The 26,249-nt window shown below is 38.3% G+C and overlaps 1 protein-coding gene across 1 annotated transcript; it reads left to right on the top strand.

Annotated features, from left to right (window-relative positions):
- Positions 1 to 20,586: 20,586 nt before the first annotated feature.
- LOC306861170 (potassium voltage-gated channel subfamily A member 1-like) lies at positions 20,587 to 22,239 on the top strand (the record flags this gene model as incomplete). The annotated part of the gene is made up of 1 exon (XM_079403303.1): positions 20,587 to 22,239. Exon 1 carries the CDS (start codon positions 20,596 to 20,598, stop codon positions 22,237 to 22,239), a length of 1,644 nt encoding a protein of 547 aa, XP_079259429.1. The 5' UTR covers positions 20,587 to 20,595.
- Positions 22,240 to 26,249: the final 4,010 nt, after the last annotated feature.

The raw sequence follows: 26,249 nt of genomic DNA, 5'->3' as shown, positions 1-26,249 counted from the left end.
TGCTCTGGCTATGATTTCCTCCTGTCGCTCCTCTTAATTCCTAATCTGAGGGGAAAGCTGTCTATCTAGGGGATTTGTTCAGCTGTCAATTAAAATCCCTTGACACAACCCTCCCCCTCCCCCTCTCTTTATCTTTTATTCCCTGTTTTTTTCTCTTTCTCTGTGTTTCTTCTCTTCACTGGGGCAATGTAGTCTTTAAAGTTTACGTTAAACCCATTTTTTCTTCTGTAATGTGACATGTTTCTGAGGGAACAGGAACAGTGGAATGTTCTATTTATCTGGAATTGACTGAATGGTTAATTTTATCAAATAGCTTGTACATTCTAAACTGTAAATTGTTGGAAAAGATTATGAAAAAGATTTTTATTCTTTATAACATGCATTGGAGAATCATTCATAATAAGACCAAGAATTCTACAAGAATTTTCCAATCAGTGTTCTTAAGTAAAGGACACAGTTGTCACCAAATATACTAACGTTCTCCATTTAAATTGAGAAACTAACGGAATGCATAGTCGATATAAAAAACTGGATGACGAGTAATTTCTTACTGCTAAATTCTGAAAAAAACAGAGGTGTTAATTAGCGGACCTAAAACCCCCACATGTAATAACCTAGAACACTGGCTAACACATGATGGCTGCTCTGTTGATTCTTCGTCATCAGTTAGGAACCTAGGCGTGCTATTTGATAGCAATCTTTCCTTTGACAGCCACGTTTCTAGCATCTGCAAAACATCTCAGGTACCATGGTTCCCCGAAGGGAATGAGACGCTGTGTTAGAAACGCTTTGGGAACGCCTTCAATGTGACCGTGCTCTGAATTATCTGTACAATCAGTCCAATGGAAGTCGCCTCGGCAACAGCGAGCTCTCACTCAAAGGGGGAAGAACCACACCACGGGCTTCCAGCCCCAAGCAAGAGTGCTAGATCTGGGGAATGCAGGTGGAGATAGGGCGAACCGTCTCCAACCCATCATCCGCCAGATCCATGTTGCAATCCCCGCGATCTCACTCGCCGCCATGCCTCAGCAGTGGTGGAACGAAACCGCGAGATCTTACGGCGGGGAAAAGCACAATCAGCCCTTTATCTTAGAGCTGACAGCGCGAATATAATGATGTCGTCATTCCTAATATGCTTGTGCAAACACTGCAGCTTTACAAAGCTCATCGACGTCTTTCACGTCCACCTCCTCGGAGGAACACAAACGGAGCGCCGAGCCCTCTCTCTGGGGGAAGAAACCGCGGGGCGGGCTTCCGAACACAGAGAACGGGCGCTGGATCTCATGGGAAAGGAAGAAGATAGGGGCTCGCCCTGATCCATGTGCGAGCCCCACGAGTGCAGCCGCCGCTCTGCCTCGGCAGTCGCGGGGCCAGCACCGTGAGGAACACTCGCAAAGCTTCCTTTCCTAGAAGAGAGCCCTCCGGGAGCGAAGCGTGCGTAGCGGAAGCCGCTTACAGTGTGAGCAGTCGGCTCAATAGAGAGCCGGCTCCGCATGCTTCGCACCCAGGCAGACCACACACAAACTGTGTGTATCCCCGCTCGTGATTGTAGCGAGAGCAGGGAAGAACACACAGCTTGAAGCGTGATCCGAGATCGCCCTTATGCTTTGATTTACTTGTGGCCTTGGATATAGTGCTTTATTTTGACAAACAACACCAAATAAGACTCACAAAACAAATATCGGACTGACAGACACACAGAGCGCTTGCTGAATGACAGAAAGCTGAAGCTCCACCTCACGTGCTTTTAAAGCTTCCTGGTCGTGACGTCACCCGCCCGTGGGTGGCCCTTCCATTGGACTGATTGTACAGATAATTCAGAGCACGGTCACACTGAAGACGTTCCCAAAGCGTTTCTGACGCAGCTCGAGTTCCTGAAGGGGAACTGCATTTTTCCATGTTAAAAATATATCTAAATTGAGACTTATACTTATTAGCCTTGAGCGTCAGCAGAGATCAGGACACCTAGATGAGCCCAGAGACAGATCCCCCAGTGAAGACCTCATCACCTAGATGGCCATCGGGTCAAGTCCACAGGAACCAGATGAGTCCTTTACAAAATCTGACTTTGCTGCAGTTGGAACTGGCCCCCCGACTGTGCCTGGTTTCTCGCTAGGTTTTTTTTTTAACTGTACTTTTTGATAGCAATCTTTCCTTCGAAAAACATGTTTCTAGCATTTGTGAAACTGCATTTTTCCATCTTAAAAATATATCAAAATTACGATCTATGCTCTCAATTTCAAATGCAGAAACATTAATTCATGCATTCATGACCTCGAGGCTAGATAATTGTAATGTTTTATTGGGTGGTTGCTCTGCACGTTTAATAAACAAACTCCTGCTGGTTCAAAATGCAGCAGCTAGAGTTCTTACTAGAACCAGGAAGTATGACCACATTAGTCCGATTCTGTCAACACTGCACTGGCTCCCTATTAAACATCGTATACATTTTAAGATCTTGCTAATTACCTATAATGCCCTGAATGGTTTGGCACCTCAGTATTTGAGTGAGCTCTTATCGCATTATAGTCCTTCACATCCGCTGCGATCTCAAAACTCTGGCCATTTGATAATACCTAGAATATCAAAATCAACTGCGGGCAGGAGATCGTTTTCCTATTTAGCGCCCAAACTCTGGAACAATCTACCTAACACTGTTCGGGAAGCAGACACACTCTGTCAGTTTAAATCTAGATTAAAGACCCATATCTTTAACCTGGTTTACACATAATACACTATCACATTTCTATTATTCAAATCTGTTAAAGTATTGTTAGGCTGCATTAATTAGGTCAACCGGACACTTCCAAAAACACCCGATGTACTTGTTACATCATTAGAAGAATGGCATCTACGCTAATATTAGTCTGTTTCTTTCTTAATCCGAGGTCACCATAGCCACCCAGATCCAGAATGTATCCAGATCAGATGGTCACTGCAGCCACCTGGATCCAGTCCGTATCCAGATCAGATGGTGGATCAGCACCTATATATGACCTCTACAGCCAGGACACCTAGATGAGCCCCAGAGACTGATACCCAGTGAAGACCCTGTCTCCAAGACGGCCATCGGGACAAGGCCACAGGAACCAGATGAGTCCTTTGCACAATCTGATTCTGCTTTAACCTAGATTTAAACTGCTGATTTCGTCTGGCCAGAGGAGAATGACGCTATTTCGACAAACTATTTCCCTGTCTAAATACCACCCAGCTTTATATCAAGCCGATGTAAAGCTGCTTTGACACAATTTGCATAGTTAAAAGCGCTATACAAATAATATTGAGTTGACTTGACTACCTTACCTTATATTTTATTACTCTTTTATTTTTAATCCCTAAATTAGTGCGTGTTCCGTGGCACCTGAACAGGGCAGAGTCTTGAGTCAATCAAAGTCTCTCCAGCCATATAGCATATGGTTCTTTCAGTGAGTGGGTCGACGGAAGGGACAAAAATATACCAAACAATATTTAACAATTTTTTTTTCATCAATAATCAAAGCTAGTGTGTCGATTTAATTAAAAATCCATATATTATATATTTTAGAATATTAGGCTGCATAATTCATCAATGCCCATTTGTCATGTATAACCTACACCAACTAATCACGATCTGTCTCAAGTTCCAATTTCATTGGACAATAATGTTAAGTGGAGCGATAATTTTCCATTCTTATTCATAAATTGGTAAAAAATGACATGGGACAGACAATCTTATTTGTGGAGCAATCTGGACCTGCGGTTTGTCTCATTTTATAAATCAAATTAGCCTACATCGCTGAGAAAATACAGTCGTGGTCAGAATTATTGGCACCCTTGGTAAATATGATCAAAGAAGGCTGTGAAAACTAATCTGCATTGTTAATCCTTTTGATCTTTTATTTAAAGAAAAATCACAAAAATCTAACCTTTCACTGGATAATAAGAATTTAAAATGGGGGGAAATATCATTATGAAATAAATGTTTTTCTCTAATACACATTGGACACAATTAACGGCACCCTTTTATTCAATACTTTTTGAAAACTCAATTTGCCAGTTTAACAGCTCTAAATTTTCTCTTATAATGCCTGATGAGGTTAGAGAACACCTGACAAGAGATCAGAGACCATTCCTTCATCCAGAATCTCTCCAGATCCTTCAGATTCACAGCTCCATGACGCTGCTTCTTCTCTTCAGTTCACCTCACTCATTTTCTACAGGATTCAGGTCAGAAGACTTGAATGGCCATAGCAGAAGCTTTGTTTTGTGTTTGGATTATTGTCCGGTTGGAAGATCCAAACATGGCCCAGTATAAGATTTCTAACAGTCACTTGTTGATTTTTTTATCTGTTGGTATTTGATAGAATCCATGATGCCATGTGTCTAAACAAGATGTCCAGGACCTCAAGCAGAAATATAGGCCCACAACATAATAAATACAGCAGTATATTTCATTGTACACATGGGGTACTTTTTATCCCTGTGTTGTATCACCCATCTTGAGTGTTTGCTGCTAAAAAGCTAATTTTTTAGTTTCATCTGACCATAGAAGCCAGTCCCATTTGAAGTTCCAGTCGTGTCTGATAACTGAATATGCTGGAGTTTGTTTTTGGATGAGTGAGGATAATTTTTCTTGAAACCCTCCCAAACAACATGTGGTGATGTAGGTGCTGTTTGACAATTTTTGAAAGGTTTTCTGACCCCGAGACTCAGCTATTTTCTGCAATTCTCCAGCTGTGGTCCTTGGAGAGTCTTTAGCCACTGAAACTCTCCTCCTCACCGTGCATTAGAACGATATAGACACACGTCCTCTTCCATGCAGTTTCGTAACATTTTCTGTTGATTGGAAATTCATAATTACTGCCCTGATGGTGGAAATGGGAATTTTCACTGCTCTAGCACTTTTCTTAAAGCCACTTCACTAATTTGTGAAGCTCAATTATCTTTTGCTGCACATCAGAAATATATTCTTTGGTTTTTCTCATTGTGATGGATGATTAAGGGAATGTGGGCTTTATTTTCCCTCCTATTTATATTTCTGTGAAACAGGAAGCCTTGTGAAAAATGTACGACTGGTTTCCAACATTGCTAATAAATCAGCATTGCATAAAAGTATATTAAAATGTTGTGACTTATTGCAAAAAATATAAAATAGTAATGTATCCAAACCTATAATTTTTTACATTTTTTCACATTGCCCCTTTTTTTTTATACATTTGAGCCCCTGCCCCTGAGGAACTCTCTGCACACCCCTGTTCAGGTGCCATGGAACACAAGCTATTTTACGGATTAAAAATAAAAGAGTAATAAAATATAAGGTAAAGTAGTAAAATAGTGAAGAATAGCACTGTCTGTTTGCTTATGTGCATCAAACCGAGTGTAAACAGTGAAAGATGTTGAGGCAGGTGAAAAGCGTTTGGTTAACGGTGAATATTGACCTATCCTGCTTCCTGTTGTCGAGCCCCACCTTGATGTTATGATTGACAGCTAGGGGGCGTGCTTGGCTCGGAATGCATTTTCAAATCCACAATGACTTAACCTACAGTATATTCATCGCAGGATATTTAACGAAAATGCAATTGAAACGTCATAAATGTAAATGTCAATGCATTTAAGAAAAATAAAAGACATTGAAATCACCATTTTGCTACCCTTTTGCTGCACCTTTGGCTCAGAATGCATTTTGAAACTCTCATTGCATTTTGCTACAATTATCATGCGGTATCACGGTGAAAATGCAACCCCAAGTGTCCTACCCTTAAGTGTCTAAATGCATTTAGGAAAAACAGCATTTAAATGATAATTTTGCTACAGTTTTTGTTTGGACATGTTAAACATATCTAATCAGTTTGGGTAATACATTTTAATTTTAATTTTGCAACTTATAAAGCTTTAAAATATGTTGTTAATTTCCATATTAAAACTAGTGTTGAAAATGGTAAATTTAAATGATATAATTGAATTTTCATTTTCATTTTGCACTAAATGTTGCACATATGAATGGGAAAAGGTACATTTAAATACATAAATACATTGCCATTGTGCATATTACATTTCAAATTGAATTTAGCTAGACACATGCTTCCATAATAATTTATGATAGTCAGTATTGGAAATATCAGTATTTCAAAATCATTAGACCATCACCGAAATATGCGATATTACTAAGGTTAAATTTAATGTGAATGCCATTTCACAGTCGGTGACTTGATTGGATTGTAAATGTTATACTATATTTCTATTGGTTCACATTTTCCCCAGGCCACAGTCAATATGACATTATCAGAAAAGGAATGTCTTTTTTTTTTTTTTAGAGGTGGAGCATTTGGATAAAAGATTGGAATTACTTGCCCTAATCAATCCATTAAAATACTTTTTGACCATATTAACAAAATATCTTATCTTTTATTCATGTTGGATGTAAAAGGCATTTCAGCAGGTAGATACATCCAGAGACATGCTGTGCATGAGTGGTCACTTTATTTACTGCTACAAGAGGTGCAGCAGACAGACTTTAGACTTGTTTAGAGCAGGATAAAGACATTTCCCTTCCCCTGACATGATGAAGGGATGACTCAACCGTCTGTGATGCACAGAAGGGTTTAACCCCTTCATGAGCGGCAGGAACAGGCAGGACGCCCAGCGATGACAGCAGCTGCTGTCTGACTCTTCAAAAGAACTCCTATTATTGATGCTTTATGTAATGCTCACATGAGACATACCATAAAGCCCATAGGCATCAAACCGGAACAGATCAGGATGAAAACATAAAATAAATCAGCATTTATATAGCGCTTTTAACAGATTGTGTCAAAGCACGTAACAGTATCAAATTGGAGGATAGAGTGTCAGTAATGTATAAAAATAAGATTAAACGCTCAATTTTCAGTTAAGGCATTTCATTATTGAGTTCAGAGATGTCATTGTCTAGATCAGTTTAGTTTAAATAGTATCTGCTAAATCAAATTGACGATAATCACTAGAAATTAAGTGTCCCCAACTGAGCAAGCCAGAGGTGACAGCGGCAAGGAACCAAAACTCCCTCTGTGACCGAATGGAGAAAAAAAAACACTTTTGGCTCAGTCGGGGGCCAGTTCTCCTCTGGCCAGGATATTATTGTTTATTTATTGTTTTAATTAAAATTTTATTTTTATTGTATTTAAGTCGAGGTCACTTAGAGTGTGGCAAAAAGTATGCAACCAGTTAAGAAAAAACGTTAAGATGATACTACTGAGATATTGTATAGTTAGAAACATATTTTTGTGTTGCGAGTATTAAGAATGATGCTGTGTTTTGTTGGTATATGCCCTTACATCAGATCTGCTGTCAGGACGCTTTACATTCATAGCAGTGCACTCAGACCAGCTCTCACCGGCTAACTCTCTCTCTCAGTGCACAGATGCCACGGGCTCTCTCTGTTTGCTCTGAGTGCATGATGGCCAGTGTTAGTCATCCGCTCTTCTGTTCCCTGCAGGTACTTCAAGACTTTTTTTCTTTCTGACTTCTGTCTTGACTCAGTGCACTGAAAGGGCTTCAGATAATAGCCTAGTGATTTAAAGGACTCGTGTCATGAGGAAATTTATTTCAGTTTTTGAGATAAAAGACTTCTTTGTATTATTTAAAGAGGTCATGACATGGATTTTTAAAAATTATTATTATTATTTCAATATATTCCTTGATGTTTACTTATAATGTTAATAAAGGTTTTGAAGCAGGTTTCTGACCCTCTTTTTAAAACGACCTGTTTTAAGGGGCGGGTCAGTGGCTTGCCAGTAATCAGCCACTGTTATGATTGGCTAACGTCATTGCATAGGAAACAGCATCAACGCCCCTCGCTATTGCATGTGAGTGTTTTGGCAACATGAAAGAAAACCTGGTCATTTCCAGACAAAGCTTTATGAAATCATTTACTTTCGGTTTGTGATGCAGCTGCAGTCAGATCTAGTACCGCTTCATCTTTCAACAAATGTTTCTTTGTGAACTCTCCATGACACTGTGCCTTGTTTACTAAACAAAATACTCCGAACACAATCCAGGATGCCATTAAAATAAATATCCACTTGTTCCTTATGCTGTGATCCTTCTGATATCCGTACAAAGATGCGAACGAGCTTTTTTAAACCAAACGCGTCAAAGTGAATGTTATTTCACTCCATTTGTCCTACTGACAGACTCAAGTGTGTGGACTGTGTCAGAAAGTGAACGCACATCTGTGTACTGTACAGTGTAGACAAGATAGCGGCAGTGATTATAATTTATATTTGCTCTTGCGACGCGACACTCGCACTGAGCATGATCAAGTGTCAGCTGTTAGCGGCTGAACACCAGTGGGTGGGGCCTATGGTGAGAAGAAAACTATTCGTCGATGTCTTGCTCTGGAGGCAGTGTTTATTGCAGATGTTTGTGCCCAGGTGACGTCATCTTGCACCTCGAATCCAAAACGAGCCGTTTATGGAGCTTGATTAAATAAATGTTTTGTATATAATGAGGAGGATGTTTTAAGTTATGAAACTTGCAGTATGTTTTAATGGTACAAAGACCTCTTATATGCTAAAAGATCAAGGCAAATTTGATTTCTCATGTCATGACCAATTTAATTAACACATAATGTAACTTTCAGAAGTCATATGCCCCATCCACACGGAGACATGTTTAGTTGTATTGTGTCGTATCGGCATTTCATCCAGACGGATCCAGCGTTTTGGGAGCGTGAAATTGCTATTTTTTAAAACCGGGTCCCAGAGTGGATAAATCTCGTTCCCGCTCCATCTGAATACATGAAGACTGACAAACCTGATCATAAGAACTGAAAATTCTGCACCTGTTGTGGCACATGACATGTGACTGTATTGTAATGATTGTTTCTGCCTCTGTGGATTGTGGCTTTTTACAAAATGATTCAGTTTTTTATGCTTTTATAAATATCTGACAGTTAAAATCCTTTTTTAACTTCTAAACAAGTAAACTTTGTCCTTCAATAAGATTTAATATATAATTTATTCAATATGAAGTACTGAGTTATTGTCTAAAGACAGGAGTATTTGAGGGGTAATTATTAGGGATTAGTAATTTTATAATTTTATACAAATAAATAATAAATCAATAGAAATGCACACAAAAGTGTACAGCGCTCTTCAAAGTACACATTGTTTCAAATCTGCTTTTCAGGAAATCATGATGTTAATGGCTATAATTTCTTAATATCTTCATGCATGGTTGGTAATATTGTTCACATTTATGTATCTTACAATTTATACACATACAAGCAATCAAGCAGATGAGATTAGATAGTGGTCTATATATATCGCCTTACACAAATATAATGAATGAATGTGGATATAGTTGGACATATTTATATATTTATAAAGAGCTGGGCGACAAAATAGTTACATTTTTGGAAAAAATTAAAAATAATCAGGCAGTTGAGATTTACAATATGTCTGTACTATTTAGTGATGTGATCACTACATACAATATGTATGTAGTGATCACATCAGAGTCAAGTTGTTGTTTTTTTTAACAATCTAATGACAAGTAAACCTGTAGGACATGTTTGCTTTTCCTCATGAATAGGAAGGGAGCTGTGCTCTTGCTCTCGTGGATATCACCATCTCCAGCCTGCTGATCTGAACAACTGAATTCTTCCACTACAATTAGAGGTGCTCACCATGATGAATGTTGGTTGTTAGTGGTTACCTGTTGCTATGGTTACGATTTCCCTTCGTTCCTCGCAACAAAATCTCCCAAGAGCTCTGTGTAAGCACCAACATACTTACTGTATGAACGTGGCATTTGTCCCTGTGCTATAAAGCAGATACAAACACACACAGACAGTTACTCAGCATATACACACATTTTATTATTTTATTTGGAACCATAAGACAAGCAACAAAAACGGAATCCAAATACTAGATAATTAACTTACACTGATAGTCAAGTTGATGGATGGCTTCAATCAATGGCTGATATTTCAGCAATTTGGAAAGATAGCAGGTATCCAAATACAAGTCACACACACACGTTGGTTTTTGTGGTTTATGGGGACTCTCCATAGGCGTAATGGTTTTTATACTGAACAAACTGTGTGCTATTGCCCTACACCAACCCTACACCTAAACGTAGCCCTCACAGGAGACTTTGTGCATTTTTAGATTTTCAAAAAAACACCATTTAGGCCGTGTTCACACTTGGCGTCTTTTTTGACTAGAAAAAGTTGACAAGAGCGTTTTTTTAATGAAAAACAAAGCTGGCAGCGTCTGTTACAAATAGCAGCTGAGAGCGTCTTTTGTTGTCATAGCAACAGCTGCAACAGTAGCCTAGCGCTGTGTACTGCAGAAATGTCAAGAAAGAGTAAAAAGTTGGCTCTTGCGTTGGCTTTTGAAGTTAACGGGAAAGAAAATGTCGATTCACAACGACGTTTGTGGGTGCACGACATTATACGGGGAAGGAACCAATATTATGATAGAGTTTTGTGCTCATATCATACAGCTCCTTGTGCTCCGAAACGAGCAGTCTATCTACCGGCACCTTCTCCATTTTTCTTCTTGTTGTTATGGAAACGACAGATCTCGCTACTCGCTTGTCATTGGTCAGCTGTCAAAAAGGCGCTTGACGTAGGGCGTTTTTTTCAGAAAAGTTGAAATTTTTTCAACTCGAAAAAACGCTCTGAGCTGCAGAAAAAGACGCCGGCGGTGGCGTTTTAAAAAGCGCTCAGGACTTTTTTGAAAACACGGTTTACTCCATAGGATTATAATGTAAAACAGACGCCGGCAGCTTCGAAAAAGACGCCAAGTGTGAACACGGCCTTAGTATGTTTTTTAAGCCTTTTGAATTACGGGGACATAGGCAGTGTCCTCATAAACCACCTTCATATTGTAATACCTCTGTCATACCCATGTCATTATACAAATTTGTGTCCTCATAAACCACATAAACATGCACACACACACACACACACTCACACATTCTGTTAAACCATAAATGCATTAAAATAAAAAATAAAGATATGTAAATAACACAAAAATTTAATTAGATGTGGAAAAAAGCATATCCCATCAAATAAAAAAACTAAAATAATTTAAAAAAGCATATCCTGTCAAAGAAAATTAAAAAAATAAATCATTTTATTTTAAGAATTTAACCACTAAATTTTGACAGATCAAAAGTGACACTCACTGAATTGGTTAGTTCACCCAAAAATTTTAATTAGCCTGTGTTTTACTCACCCTCGAGGTATCCTAGTTGTATGTGACTTTCTTCTTTCAAACGAATCCATTTCTGTTGAACAGTCCACAAGACATCAAATAAAGTGCGTGCATCCATATTAAAACGTGCCTCACATAGCTCCAGAGGGTGAATAAAGGCCTCCTGTAACAAATACAAGCATTTTCGTAAGAAAAATATCCATATTTCAAACATAATAAACACTTCTCTCTCACGTCATCTAACTGTCATACGCGGAAGTCGTTCCGGCGGATGACGTTGGACGTAGGCGTTGCGTGATTAGTGGTGAAAGCGGAGAGAGAACAAAACAAAACGCCAGTCACGAATTAAAAGTACAAACCGACGATTTGTAAAGAAAAATGTTGGAGGATTTCGATATAAGCCAAGAGGAGACTGGTTTTCCTTTGCTAAAGTAAGGAAACTTCACTACCTTTGCTCCTGTAAACAAACTCACGAGACTAGCATATCTCAGAGGTGCACACGCTGCGCATGCGTCCTATGTCATCCCCCGGAATCAGCATAACAGAAGTGAGAGAAAAGTGTTTATTATGTTTGAAATGTGGATATTTTTCTTACAAAAACGCATGGATTCGCTACAGGAGGCCTTTATTCATGCCCTGGGGCCATGTAAGGCACATTTTATTATGATAGAAACGTTATATGATATATGATACACTTTATTTGACGACTTGTGGACAGTTGAACAGAAACATCCGCTGACTGCAATGATAATGCTTGGAATAGCCAGGAAATTTTTTTATATAACTCCAATATGATTCGTCTGAAAGATGAAAGTCACATACACCTAGGATGCCTCCAGGGTGATTAAAACACTGGCTAATTTAAATGTTTGGGTGAACTAACCCTTTAAGATATACTTATATACAAACACAAAAACTTGGTGTTGGCAGTGTTGTAAAGCTTATTCCACTTCAGCAACAAAAAAAAAACATAAAAATAAAAATATAATGAAATTACGGTTTCACAAAAAATATCAAACGTTATCTTTTATTTCTGTTTTCAAGTCTGCTTTAAAGACATACTTACTCTCTGGCCTTCAGTATTCCTTGACCACTGGTTTAATCATCGAAATACAATGATCTCATGCAAGAATCCGTATTTGTGTTTTTCTTGTAATTCTATTTTTATACAGCACTTTGGTCAACCGTATTGTTTTTTGTGCATAATAAATATTGTATTGTATTATCAAGGTTATTTTAAAGTTTCTCACAATTATCTTTTTCAGTCAGAGGTGTAAACATATTTTCATAAGTAAAATATGCTTTTTACAATTACATATTAATTTTACAATTTTTTTTTAGTATATATTATGCATAAGATAACTTATTAACCAGTCAACGCCTTTTTACTGTAGCATCTTTGCAATCTTTCTCAGTAAAAAGACTTAAAATAATATTTTTATAGTGTAGTTATGGTGTTTGGGGTTGGTGAATAAGATGCATGCGATAAGAAAATGTTGTATCTAGTGCATGAAATTGTAATGCGGCTAGAGGCCAATTACGTTGCCACATTAGCTGCTGTTGTGTGCTTTTATATTAGCACAGGCCTGCGGACAAAACCTTTATATGAGTCAAGAACATGCAGATTCTCTCAAGATTAGGCCACAATATTTATATATATATATTTTTTTTTGGTGTTTGGCTTAGTGTTATGTTAGAATCCTTATTATACTCTTATACATTTTGTTCTTTAATATTCTGAATTGTTTTTAGATTTTTTTGTTTTGTTTGTTTTTCATTTAAATGTTAAGTTTTGTTGTATGCATTTGTCATTTTTATTTAATTTCTTTATTTTTAAAATGTGTATAGGTAGTATTTATAAAGTTTTAAGTTTTGGATCTGTTTTTAGTTGTTCTAATACTACAATTGATTGCTTCTGTTGTCCTCATTTGTAAGTCACTTTGGATAAAAGCGTCTGCTAAATGACTGAATAATAATAATAACAAATAACATACAGTCATCATTGTCATCAAATGCACTGGACGCTTTTAAATAGGACATACATAAATAGGAAGCAGCTATCATCCAAGCTGTAGTCATCTCTTCATCATGTCCATGTCTTTTTGCATTTGCATTTCACTGAAGACTGGCATTATTGCTCCGGGTGCACTCTCATGACAGTTAATGCAAAGAGGAGAAGAGCTGTGTCACGTGTGCAGATTAGAGTCCCTCACAAAAGCCATGCATTCAGACTTCAGCCGTTGGCATCTGCTGCACTCTCAGCTCCTGCTGAAACAAGTAAAAGAGCTTCTTTAAACTTCTGTTGACTTACCGCTTATTCAGAATGCCTAAAGCAAGCTAAAGCAACAGAAGACTAAAGCTCTTTGCTGTGTAAATACTCTATATATGGGGGCAGACTGGCAGTGCCTCCTTAAAAAAAAAAAAAAAAAATCAGTTGCACAAAAATAAAACTAAAGAATATTAAGGAATAAAAAAATCAAACAGTGAAGAAATCACTAATATTTCAGTGTAAATCTGAACAGATAGACACGGGACACAGAGAGGTGGGGAAGTCGTGGCTTAATGGTTAGAGAGTTGGACTCGTAATCCAAAGGTTGCGGGTTCGAGTCTCGGGCCGGCAGGGATTGTAGGTGGGGGGAGTGAATGTCCAGCACTCTCTCCACCCTCAATACCACGACTGAGGTGCCCTTAATATAAATCCCACCTACTGAAATTCGACTAGTTGGGGGGTGGGGAGAACGCTTGGTTGAGCACTGCACGTTTCAAAATCGAAACTCGTGCGGCTGTTTTTATATCACTGTATTTCTGAAGGAAACTGACAGTCTTCAGAAAATTTTGGAAGTAATTTTAATTTAATCTTGCATTTAATGTCTAATAAAGCAGCGTTTGTGAGCAGAGCGCTGCTTTGTGTACAGCGTTACCGGGGAAACAGCACCTCCTGCTGGCAGAGAATTACATAGACATAATAATAAATATTTTTATATGTCTATGGAGAATTAATTTGCATATATATGCTGCCACAAACAAAAAAACAATAACGTTACCACTTTAATATGTCTTGCAATATCCGTGTGTGTAAAGGTTCTGCACGATCCTCAATATTCTCAAGGTCTGAATTGATATAGCAATATTGACGAACTTACTGTTTTGGCAAGGGGCGGGGCAGTACTGAAACACCGTCTAAGCTGTTCGCCAATCACAACACACTGGGACAGCTAACCAATCGCAGCACATTTCGTTTTTCAGAAGGCGGGCTTTCATCAAAACTGGAACTAATCGAGCCATTTGTGCCAGGCTGGGGAGAGAGGTATTGTAATAATGTAAATTATGTGAAAAAAATTATGCGTTTTTCGAACCACCTGTAACGGAGTGAAAGAGACGTGCGGATCCATTTGCAAACTTTTACTAATAAACATAGAAAAATAACAGGCAGGGTCAAAACACCAGCAAACGGGTATGGCACGGGCAAGACACAAGAGTAATCCAAGGACATGCGTGGGTCCTCAATCAGCGAACAATATCCAGAGGGCTTGAGAAGAGGGGTAGTCTGATAACCTGAGCAATAATCCAAACGAGGACTACACAGAGTCCGAAACGGTGAGACAAGGGTAAATCCACGATACAAGGGTGGGAAACAGGAAACGAGTTTATAAACAAAACAAACTAAACTTAGACTTAGAAAACACAGAATGGCTCAGTAAGGCAGCTAACACTAGGAGAGGGTTATACACAGAACCAGACTCAGAGCTAAACATGAACACAGACGGCTCGGTAAGGCCGCTAACACTAAAAGAGTGTTATTTGCAGAACAATACTCAGTAAAGACAGAGAGGAAGTTCTGGGCTTATAAAGCGTGTGTAATCAGTGCAATCAGATGTGTTATCAGAGCAATGTGAGATTGGTGCCAGCTGTGTGTCGTCAGTGCAATGGATGATGGGAATTGTAGTTCGTGGGTGAAGTGCAACAGTAGTGTGGTGCAAAAGTCAATGTGATGGAGGAGTGACTTCTGGTGGTGAGTAAACGGAAGTCCACAGACCAGATTCGTGACACCACCAAGCATGAGAGCATGTTCTAGTACACCCTCAAAACAAAATCAAGACTTTGTAAAAGAGCATAGGACCCCTTTAACATTTTCACAAGTAACTGTAATTTAATTACATTTTTTATCAGTAGCTGTAACAGAATAAAGTTACATTTATTTTGTAATTAAATTACGTAATTCCATTACACAACATTGCTGATAAACTAATAAAGATATCTGATCATATGCAGTCTTTACACACGCTTACATATTACATATATAATGATATGTGTTTGATAGTATTTCAAACTTGAAGTGCCTGCTTGACCTTGATTTAGGGGACACGGCACTTATATGTCTGTTTTAACAAGTAATGGGAGAAACCAACTACACACACACACAGAGGATAAGGTGCCTTTGGTTTTATTTTCAAATTGTTTTATATAGCTGCAGAGATTATCTTAGAGCGTGAATAAAGATTGAGGTCATCTGAGTCATATTTTATCACAGAATGCAGCGATTGCCAGGAGCTGTAGGAGATCAAGCAGCACAATAAGAGAAGCAGCAGCAGGTCTTCAGCCACCTTATTCAGTGTTAATACTCCACTGGGATCAGTTCTCTGTCACCTGTTACCCGCTTGACTCATTCAATACACAATCTCTCTCCTTATATCTGACACTTAAATGGCTCATTCCTTTAAGTATTTATCATTTAAGCAGCAGTCTTTGTGTTTTATTTCCACACTGGCAGATTGTTCAGCATATGGAGAGAGCAAATGAGGCACTGTTTGAGATATAAAGCACTTCTATAAGATATTACAGCTTCCCAGCTCAAAAACATCTCATGATAACAAGGACGTGTCTCTCCCAGCGTGACTGAGAGATTGTGCTCTCTGGATTTTCTATTTTTAGAGTGTAAGCATTGTACCTAAAAATGACCAAATCATCCAAACGCAATATACAGATGTACATACATGTACTTTATAGCCAGGATGCTATAGTAAAAGTATAAATAAAGCTAAACCCATGAACAAGTCAAGACGTGCAGGGTATTTGTAAAACAGTTTGTGTGTGTGTGTAGAGAAAATTCTGGTAAATTTGGGCTTCAGGAATGGACCTCTCCTAGTTTTTTAATGAAAAAATCTAGATGGTGTAACTGTCCCACAATTAATGAAAGAATGTTTTTAAAAAAGTTACATTTTAGTAAAATATCACATATTGTGTATTGAATATTGTGAAGTGAAGTGACATACTGCCAAGTATGGTGACCCATACTCGGAATTAATTTAACCCATCCAATGTACACACACACACACGCACGCACGCACACACACACACAGGGAGTAGTTGGGGGTTCGGTGCCTTGCTCAAGGGCACCTCAGTCGTGGTATTGAGGGTGGAGAGAGCGCTGGACATTCACTCCCCCCACCTACAATCCCTGCCGGCCAGTGGGAGGAAATCTTCCAGATTTTGAAAATAAAATGGGTAGCTGGCTTTTTGTTCATTTTCATATTTCATCAAGTATGGAATTACACACATTTTAAGCCTAAAATGTGTGTAATTCCATATTACTTGTCGAAAAATGTCTGTGGTCCATCATGTGAGAATAAATAAAGTCTTGGTCCTGTGAGAATAAAGTAAAAATGACCATGAGTTTTTAATTGATGCACCAACACGAATCATCCCTGTAATTCATCTGCGCTCAGTTAGTTAAATATGTGCGCTGTCTCTTAAAATAACGTCAGAAAATCACATACACACAAGAACTTACTGTGGTGATGCAACTTAGACCGAGGCAAAATGTAGTCAACTCATGTGTGAATGGATGCTAATTTAGCACAGAAGCCAGAAATACATTTTATGAAAAGAATTTTTTTTTAACAGAGATTATATTAAAACTCTTTGCAAGTGATTGCAAGTAAGCCAATTCTCAAATAACTGCTATGATGGCTTTTGTTCTACCCACTTAAATGATAGAAGTACTTGCGTTGTCCAATCTATACAGACTGTGTCTGTTCCCCGAATAGTGAGGTCAAAATATAAATTTAATGCAGTATCTATAAAAAATCTGATCGAGATTAAACCAGAAAAATGCAAAATAAATTAACGAAAACTATTTTTAAAGCTTGGGCTCCTAAACATTAGATCACTCGCACCCAAAGCAGTTATTGTAAATGAAATGATCACAGATAATAATTTTGATGTACTCTGCCTGACTGAAACCTGGCTTAAACCAAATTAATATTTTGGTATAAATGAGTCTACTCCACCAAGCTACTGTTATAAACATGAGCCCCGTCAGACTGGTCGTGGCGGCGGTGTTGCAACAATATATAGTGATATTTTCAATGTTACTTAGAAAACAGGATACAGGAGGTTTAACTCATTCGAAATACTTCTGCTTAATGTTACACTGTTAGATATGCAAAAGAAATCTCTCCTATCTCTTGCTCTGGCTACTGTGTATAGACCGCCAGGGCCATATACAGATTTCCTAAAAGAATTTGCAGATTTCCTCAGATCTATTGGTCAATGTTGATAAAGTGCTAATTGTCGGAGATTTTAACATTCACGTTGATAATACAAATGATGTGCTAGGACTTGCGTTTACTGACCTAATAAACTCTTTTGGAGTCAAGCAAAACGTCACCGGGCCCACTCATCGTTTTAATCATACGCTAGATTTAATTATATCGCATGGAATTGATCGTACCGATATAGATATCGTACCTCAAAGTGATGATGTTACTGATCATTTTTACTGATATTGTATATGTATGATATATGTATTACTGATATTAATTATATGGCTCCACATTATTGTCCGGGCAGAACTATTGTTCCAGCCACCAAAGACAGATTCACAAATAACCTGCCTGATTTATCTCAACTGCTCTGTGTACCTATAAATACATATAGACTAGACGAAATAACTAGCAACATGGGCACTATCTTCCCTAATACATTAGAAGCTGTTGCCCCCCTCATACTGAAAAAGGTTAGAGAAAAACGTACTGCGCCATGGTACAACAGTTATACCCATTCTCTCAAGAAAGAAACTCATAATCTTGAGCGCAAATGGAGAAATACTTACTTTTAAGTTTTTAGAATTGCGTGGAAAAACAGTATGTCCAGCTATAGACAGGCTCTAAAAGCTGCCAGGGCAGAGAATATACGCAAACTCATAGATAATAACCAAAACAATCCAAGGTTTTTATTTAGCACAGTGGCTAGATTAACAAATAAACAGACGCATCCCAAAACCATTCAAGCTGGAGGTTATTAAGCCTCTTATTAAGAAACCACAACTAGATCCTAGTGAACTGGCAAATTACAGACCCATTTCAATCTTCCGTTTAGGTCTAAATTTTTAGAAAAAGTTGTGTCTGCTCAATTGTGCTCCTTCTTGCAAAAAAATTATCTCTATGAAGAATTTCAGGTCAGGTTTCAGGCCTCACCATAGCACAGAAACTGCACTTGTTAAATTACAAATTACTTGCTTCTTGCGTCAGGCCAAGGCTGCATCTCATTGATAGTTTTACTTGATCTTAGTGCTGCGTTCGACACTATAGACCATGACATACTCATAGATCGATTACAAAACTGTACTGGTATTCAAGGGCAGGCTTTAAGATGGCTTAGATCCTACCTGTCCGATCGCTACCACTTTGTTCATTTAAATGGGGAGTCATCTCAATTATCACCAGTGAAGTATGGAGTACCACAAGGATCTGTCCTTGTACTGTTACGTCCTCTAAAGTCAAAAATCTGGGTGTTATGTTATATTGTAATGCACTGCTAGGTGGTTGTCCTGCATCTTCAATAAACAAGCTACAGATAGTCCAAAATGCAGCGGCTAGAGTCCTTACCAGGTCAAGAAAATATGATCATATTATCCCAATTTTACAGTCTCTGCACTGGCTGTCTATTAAGTTCCGTATCAGTTACAAAATATTATTACTTGCCTATAAGGCCCTAAATGGTTTAGCTCCCGCATAGCTAACTTGTCTTCTACGACGCTACAATCCAACCCGCTCCCTAAGGTCGCAAAACTCTGGACTTTTGGTAGTACCTAGGATAGCAAAGTCCACTAAAGGAGGTAGAGCTTTTTCACATTTGGCTCCCAAACTCTGGAATAGCCTTCCTGATAACATTCGGGGTTCAGACACATTCTCTCTGTTTAAATCTAGATTAAAGACACATCTCTTTAGCCAAGCATTCACATAATGCATTTTATAATCTTGTACTGCAGTTATATCTGATCAAATGTACATTATTATTATTCTTTAGCTTGGGTTGAACAAATAATTTTTGCTTAGACGGAACAGCAACTACGCTAATTATGTCTCTATTTGTTTCTCTGTTTCTGCCACGGGATTAAATAGGAATTACAGAAACTTCAGTCTGGATCCAACCTTAAATGATCTGAGATGACCGAACAGCTGAGAAAAGATAATGCCAACCCCTCAGAGGACCTCGGAGGATGCCAACGCTCAGACAACATACAGAATTACCAAATTTTGCCATAAGTTAAATATATTAAGTTTCTGCAATATATAAATATATTGTGGAAACTTAATTTCCTGTAGAGCTGCTTTGCAACGATTTGTATCATAAAAAGCGCTATACAAATAAACTTGAACTTGATGACAATAAATTCCATTGTCTATAAAAAAAAAATCATACAAATGTGTAAGCATGAAAGAATCTGCAACAAATAGGCAATGGTTATATTTATCTTTTATTAAAGCTTTTATTTTTATTAATCCTTAACTGTGGTGCTAAGGGTTTTACATGGTGATTTCAATTTTTAAACCAATCTTACAGAATATGCGCGCGCGCGCGTGTATGTGTGTGTTTGTGTGCGCGTGTGTATAAATAAATAAATAAATGCATACATACATACATACATACATACATACATGACCAAAAGTTGGGTTAGGAACTATCTCTCCACACACAATTAATTTAAGCGAAATGGTTCGCTTTAATGATTCAATTAATTTTTGTGACGCGGGGATTTGCATCTTCTTATTATATATGCATTTAGTTTTACAGTGTTGTTCATCACTATATGATTTGGTTTCCAACCCATCCACCACAGAAAGTCGAGTTATACAGTCGAGTGATACACCAACGCTTTGCGAATCAGTTCATTCAAAAGAATCTGTTCAACAGAGCCGAGTCGCCTGGGCATCACTCCAGTACTTACGCACAGCGCGCACACATGCATTTACCAGAGTGATGGGAGGATGTTTGGATTATAGTACGCATCTTTATCCGCAGCAGAAGAAAATAATCCAGCGGCAAAGAAAACGAGTGTGAATATACGAGGGGCTTTTTGTTTTGAATTCTACAGGTCTTTTATTAATGAATATTTAATGGCTTGGAAATGGAGATAGCTTTGGTGAGCTTTGACAAGCGGGGTGATGGAGGCAGTGATGGAGAACCCTACCAAAACCAAAACTCCCTGAATCATCCACGCTTGGTCCACAACAAAGAACTATTCTCGAGAAGTCCACAACAGAGCGCATGGAAAATGAACGACATGAACAACACAATGATGGGCTCCACGGAGAATACGGTGGATTATTACAGTCCCCATTTGTTTGATGAGGACATTCAGGACATGGATATGGACCATGAGAACAACGAACGAGTTCTTATCAATATCGCCGGACTGAGGTTCGAGACACAGTTGGGCACTCTGAACCAGTTTCCCGACACTTTGCTGGGAGACCCGGACAAGAGAATAAAGTATTTTGACCCCCTCAGGAACGAGTATTTCTTTGATCGCAATAGACCGAGTTTTGACGGAATTCTTTATTTCTATCAGTCTGGCGGGAAAATCCGACGACCTGTTAATGTATCAATCGACGTGTTTGCCGACGAAATCCGCTTTTATCAGCTGGGAGAAGAAGCAATGGACCGCTTCCGCGAGGATGAGGGCTATATCAAAGAAGAAGAGAAACCGTTGCCACAGAACGAGTTTCAGAAACAGGTATGGCTCATCTTTGAGTACCCTGAAAGCTCTAGTCCTGCACGAGGCATAGCTATTGTCTCCGTCGTAGTCATAACCATCTCCATCATAACTTTCTGTCTGGAAACCCTACCCGAGTTTCGCGACGAGCGAGAGCTTCCAGTGACTAGTCGCGCTGTCAATGGTACTCAAGAGCGTCCATCCCTCACCTTCAGCGACCCGTTTTTCATCATTGAAACCACCTGCGTGATTTGGTTCACCTTTGAGCTCTTTGTGCGCTTCTTCGCCTGTCCTAGTAAGTCTGAATTCTCCAAAACCATCATGAACATCATTGACATCATGTCTATCATGCCTTACTTCATCACCTTGGGCACAGAGCTGGTGGAGCAGCAGGGCCAGGAGCACAATAATGGCCAGCAGGCCATGTCACTGGCCATACTGAGGGTCATTCGTTTGGTTCGGGTGTTTCGCATATTTAAGCTCTCTAGACACTCCAAGGGGCTTCAGATCTTGGGCCAGACTCTAAAAGCCAGCATGCGAGAGCTGGGCCTCTTGATCTTCTTTCTCTTCATTGGTGTCATATTATTCTCCAGTGCTGTTTTCTTCGCTGAGGCAGATGAACCCGAGTCTCACTTCTCTAGCATCCCAGATGCCTTTTGGTGGGCTGTGGTGACCATGACAACAGTTGGATATGGTGACATGAGACCAATAACTGTGGGGGGGAAAATTGTGGGCTCGCTGTGTGCCATCGCAGGGGTGTTGACCATTGCATTACCGGTGCCTGTGATTGTGTCTAACTTCAACTATTTCTACCACAGAGAAACTGACCAAGATCAGGCGTCTCTCAGAGAAGAGCCTAATAATGGTGGCCCTTCAAACTCATGTGATGAACTTCATGGGTTGAGGAAATCATCAACCTCTAATTCAAAAGATGGAGAGCACAATGAAGAAGCAAACATTCCAGTTGAGAAGACTAACATGAAAGCTAACAGCAGGATGGATATTAAACGCTCCCTTTATACGTTTTGCTTGAACGCTAGAGAAACTGACCTCTAGTTTACCCATCTCTACCCCATTGCACTACTGGTGCCCGTCATTGTTTCCAATTTAAACTATTTCTATCTCAGGGAGACTAACCAGGAGTAGGCATCTCTCAGAGAAGAGCATAGTGGTGGCCTTTCCAGCCCATGTGTTGAAGAAATCTTCAAATGCAAGAGATGGAGAACACAGTGTGGAAGAAACATGTTTGAGAAGACCAATATTACAAACTGGATATTAAGTGCTACCAAGAAACAGAAACTTCTAGGTCATCTATATCCACTAAGTTAATGCACCCAAATTCTGTATCATCCAAGGATCATCGCACTGTTAAAATCCTGGAAAGTTGCAGTTATTTTTTTAAAGCACATTTTAATCTGTTAATCTCCTGGGCATCAGCAGCTTTTAAGCATTACTTTTATAATTTCTTATTCAGAAACACACAAAATAATGCTAAAAAAAATTATTATGTAAAATATTAAGAGCTGAATATTAATGCTTGGATGACAGGCCTTAACTCTTTCACAACCTCTTATGTTGTTCATTGTTGCCCAGTGATTCAAGTGAAAAGCCAAAATAGGGTTTCTTCTTTTAAAACATACTACTTAAAAACAAATGTACATATTTTTGTAAAATAATTGTTTGGTCTTTATGGTCTCAATCAACACCATTTTGTAGTTTAAAATACTGTTTATTTGTCATTTGTGGCTATCAGTATTTTATAGCAATATTTTTTCACTCTCAAATTTAAAACTCAATGGCGTCTGAAATCTAGGGAGCATTTCAAGGAAAAGGACTTGTTTGCTCATGATGAAACCTTGTTGACTAAATCACATCACAGAGCTTTCTTGAAGTTTAATGCAAAATGAATTCAAGCAGAAATGTGTACAGGAGAAGGAAACCTTAACAAAAGACTGAACCATGATGATCTACTGAAGCCAGAGGAGAACTTTATGATGATCCAGTGATCCATTTTCATATAAGGTCAGTCTCTATTTTAATTCTTCACTGTTTGATTAATTTGCTTTCAGTGCTTTTTTTAATTTATGAGTTTAACATTTTGTTTGTTATACTCAATTGTAACCAAAATTACTGTACATTATACATTTATACATATATATATATACAGTATATATATATAAAACTTAGAGTGATTAGGTATTCACGTGCATGTGCTCTGTCTTTGCATTGCACGATCTAAAATGAATAGAACTGTCAAAAGACATATAGTGGAGAAAATACCAGCCACTGAATTTGTGAGTTCATTTCCATTATTAAAACTGAATGAGCCTGTATGCAAGTGCTAGAAGGGGAATGAGTTGGTATTAGGTGCCAGGAATCAGAAAATAGGTGTGTGTGTGTTTGAAGCAGGGGCGATCACAGACAAGGTTGTGCTATGAGGAGTGACATATCCTGTTTCACAGAGGATTAGATATGCCCGTTATAGGTTATATCACATAACCTTCGAGAAAGTGTGAGTGTGTGTACTGCATACTTGTTTTGGTTGCTTAGATACATAAGACAGCTGCAATTAGACAGTGGGTAATGTAGGTCAGGACTGACAAGAATAAACACTTTGATAGCAATATAACATCGTAAGCACATCAAAATGGCATGTTGTTAGATATGTGACTGCAAGAAGATGTTCATCTGTGAGGTTACAAACACTCTCACTGAACTGAGCTCTTCATACAATAGTGTTTTCGTTAATTACACAGTAAAATGTGAAAGTTGTTTCAGCAGAGCCCGCGTTTAGACCCCTTGGCTTTTCGTCCATATCCACAGTATTAGCTTAGAAGTCCTCTACTCCCTCTATCAACTTCATGTTTCAATAGAACAAATTCACAGGAAAAAAAAAAAAAAACCTGCAACGTGATTTCTTGTTACTCTTAAGTACTCAAATTGTTTTGATGTAGTCAAGTTTATTTAGTCATATTAAATATTTTTTATATAATAAAATACATTTTCATTTAAATGTTCCCTGACATGTCACATTTATGTTTTTACACAAAACATTTTTTGGAGTGTAATTTTTATTGCACAGTCAATTTCAACAGATAACACACAAGTCGCTGCGGGTCAGTGCAGATGCGGATCAATGACTTCACAATCAAGTGATTGCCTGAAGATTCCAAATATCATGAGGAATTAAAACACTTATATTGGTCTACAGATGACCTAAAATCTGCCTTCTAGAGATTTTAGAAAACAAACCACATTAGGTCCTCATACGCTTGTGAGTTTTGAGTTTGCTTGTCCGAATGTTGTGATGTAGATGAGTGTTAGAAGAGATGACACGGTAAGCTGATGAAAAGCAATCATCTTTAAGCTCTTGAAAGTGCAAACATGTCACAACTGTCTGTTTTTGTGTGTAATGTGTGTTAGCTAATCATGTTAATAGGACAGTCTAAGCTCGTCACATCTTCGGCATCCTTAGACCCTCCTCTTCAATCAAATATAACATGATTAGCATGTTGGTTAGGCTGCAAATGGGGACAAATGTGACCCGTATTCACAAAACGTCTTAAGGCTAAAAGTAGCTCATAACTGACCGATTTAGGAGAAACTCTTAGAAATAATGAGCGTGTCAGTCCTAATTGCTCTGGGAGTTTTTCACAAAGCATTTTAGCACTAAAACTAGCTCCTAAATCTGTGAAACGTTAGGAGTAGTGAAGAGGAGGCCTAACTCACTAAGATCAAGCCACAACAATCCTAAAATGGCTGTTGCCAGCAATCTGTCTCGGAATGTAAACATTTTAGAAACATTTGATAATAATGAGCTTTTAAAACGGTATCACCTGTGGTTTTGGAGGTTATTCCTACTCCAAATTTTCCTTTGATTATATCCTTGATTTCATTAAACAGTTGGGCAAGAAATGATAGCTCTTCTTGCATCCAGTTTGTTTTTCTTTTATGTTTGCATGTCTTATTATCAGCCTGACAGAGACTATCAGCCAATCACTGTGTGCATAGTTAGTAAGCATGCTGACATCATCCACAGCAATGAGGTCAACCCCGCCTTTATTTACTCTTAGCTTAAGACTTCTCTCTATTCCTTAGTAAAAGTTTGTCTCAGCAGCTCTGTGAATAGGTTTTAAGAGAAAACTCTTAGCTAAAAACTTTTACTGCTATTTTTAGGGGAACTCTTAGTGATAAGATAAAATATTCTGTGAATACTGGCCCAGGACCAGTAGTTCAAAGCAAGATTTACTGCTACACTACAAAAATAGCTCAAACCGTTGCCATTATAGAGAGATGAATAGCATATTGTATTCTGGCATAACCTGTTGCTTTACCAAAATGTTTGAATGAAATGGATTGCAGAGCACTCAGGCATTTACAGGTCACAATCAATAAACAGCAAATTAAACAGACATACTATAGTCAAATAGCTTATCCATAACATAATCGAGTGCTGCAGTGATGATGTATTGTTGTAGACCAACCAGGAAGTTAGCATCATCCTTGTTCCCTCAACAAAAACCCAATTTTTTCCAATTTAACTAAGTACACTGATGGATAGAGTCAGTAACTGAGCAGTGGGAATTGCTTATTTTTTATGATATTTTTACTACACTGAATCTAAATGTCTGTGCAGTTCATTACATTTCATAGCATCACTGTAGGATTATAGTGAGAATATTAGTAGAGCATTTAACGCAAGCGTTTATTGACATAATTTAATAAAAGATTAAATTAATAGATTTTTATACTTTGGTGTTTGCATGTGCAGTACTCTGCAAAATGATGTTAGGGTATTACGAATAGTTTTGAGAGAGTTGTCAAATTGTTGTTATGGTGTTCTTAATGTTTTAGCATGTTGTTATTGCTGCAATGTTCTGGGTGGTTTAGCTTCAAAGTTTTAAGCCACTTTGTTTACTCGAGTATGACTCAGTTTTTATCTGAAGGTAATGTCTCAATGATGATGCCTCAAGGGTAGAAAATTGTCAACCTGGCTCAGTTTTCTGGTGTGATATCAGCATAAATTGGTCATTTTGTCTCAATTCACAGCCAAACATCTGTGTTGA

This window comes from Barbus barbus, assembly GCF_936440315.1.
Source record: "Barbus barbus genome assembly, chromosome: 42".
In the NCBI taxonomy this organism is placed as follows: Eukaryota; Metazoa; Chordata; class Actinopteri; order Cypriniformes; family Cyprinidae; genus Barbus; species Barbus barbus.
Note: the sequence above shows the minus strand (reverse complement) of the source record. Positions and strands in the feature narration are given on the sequence as shown.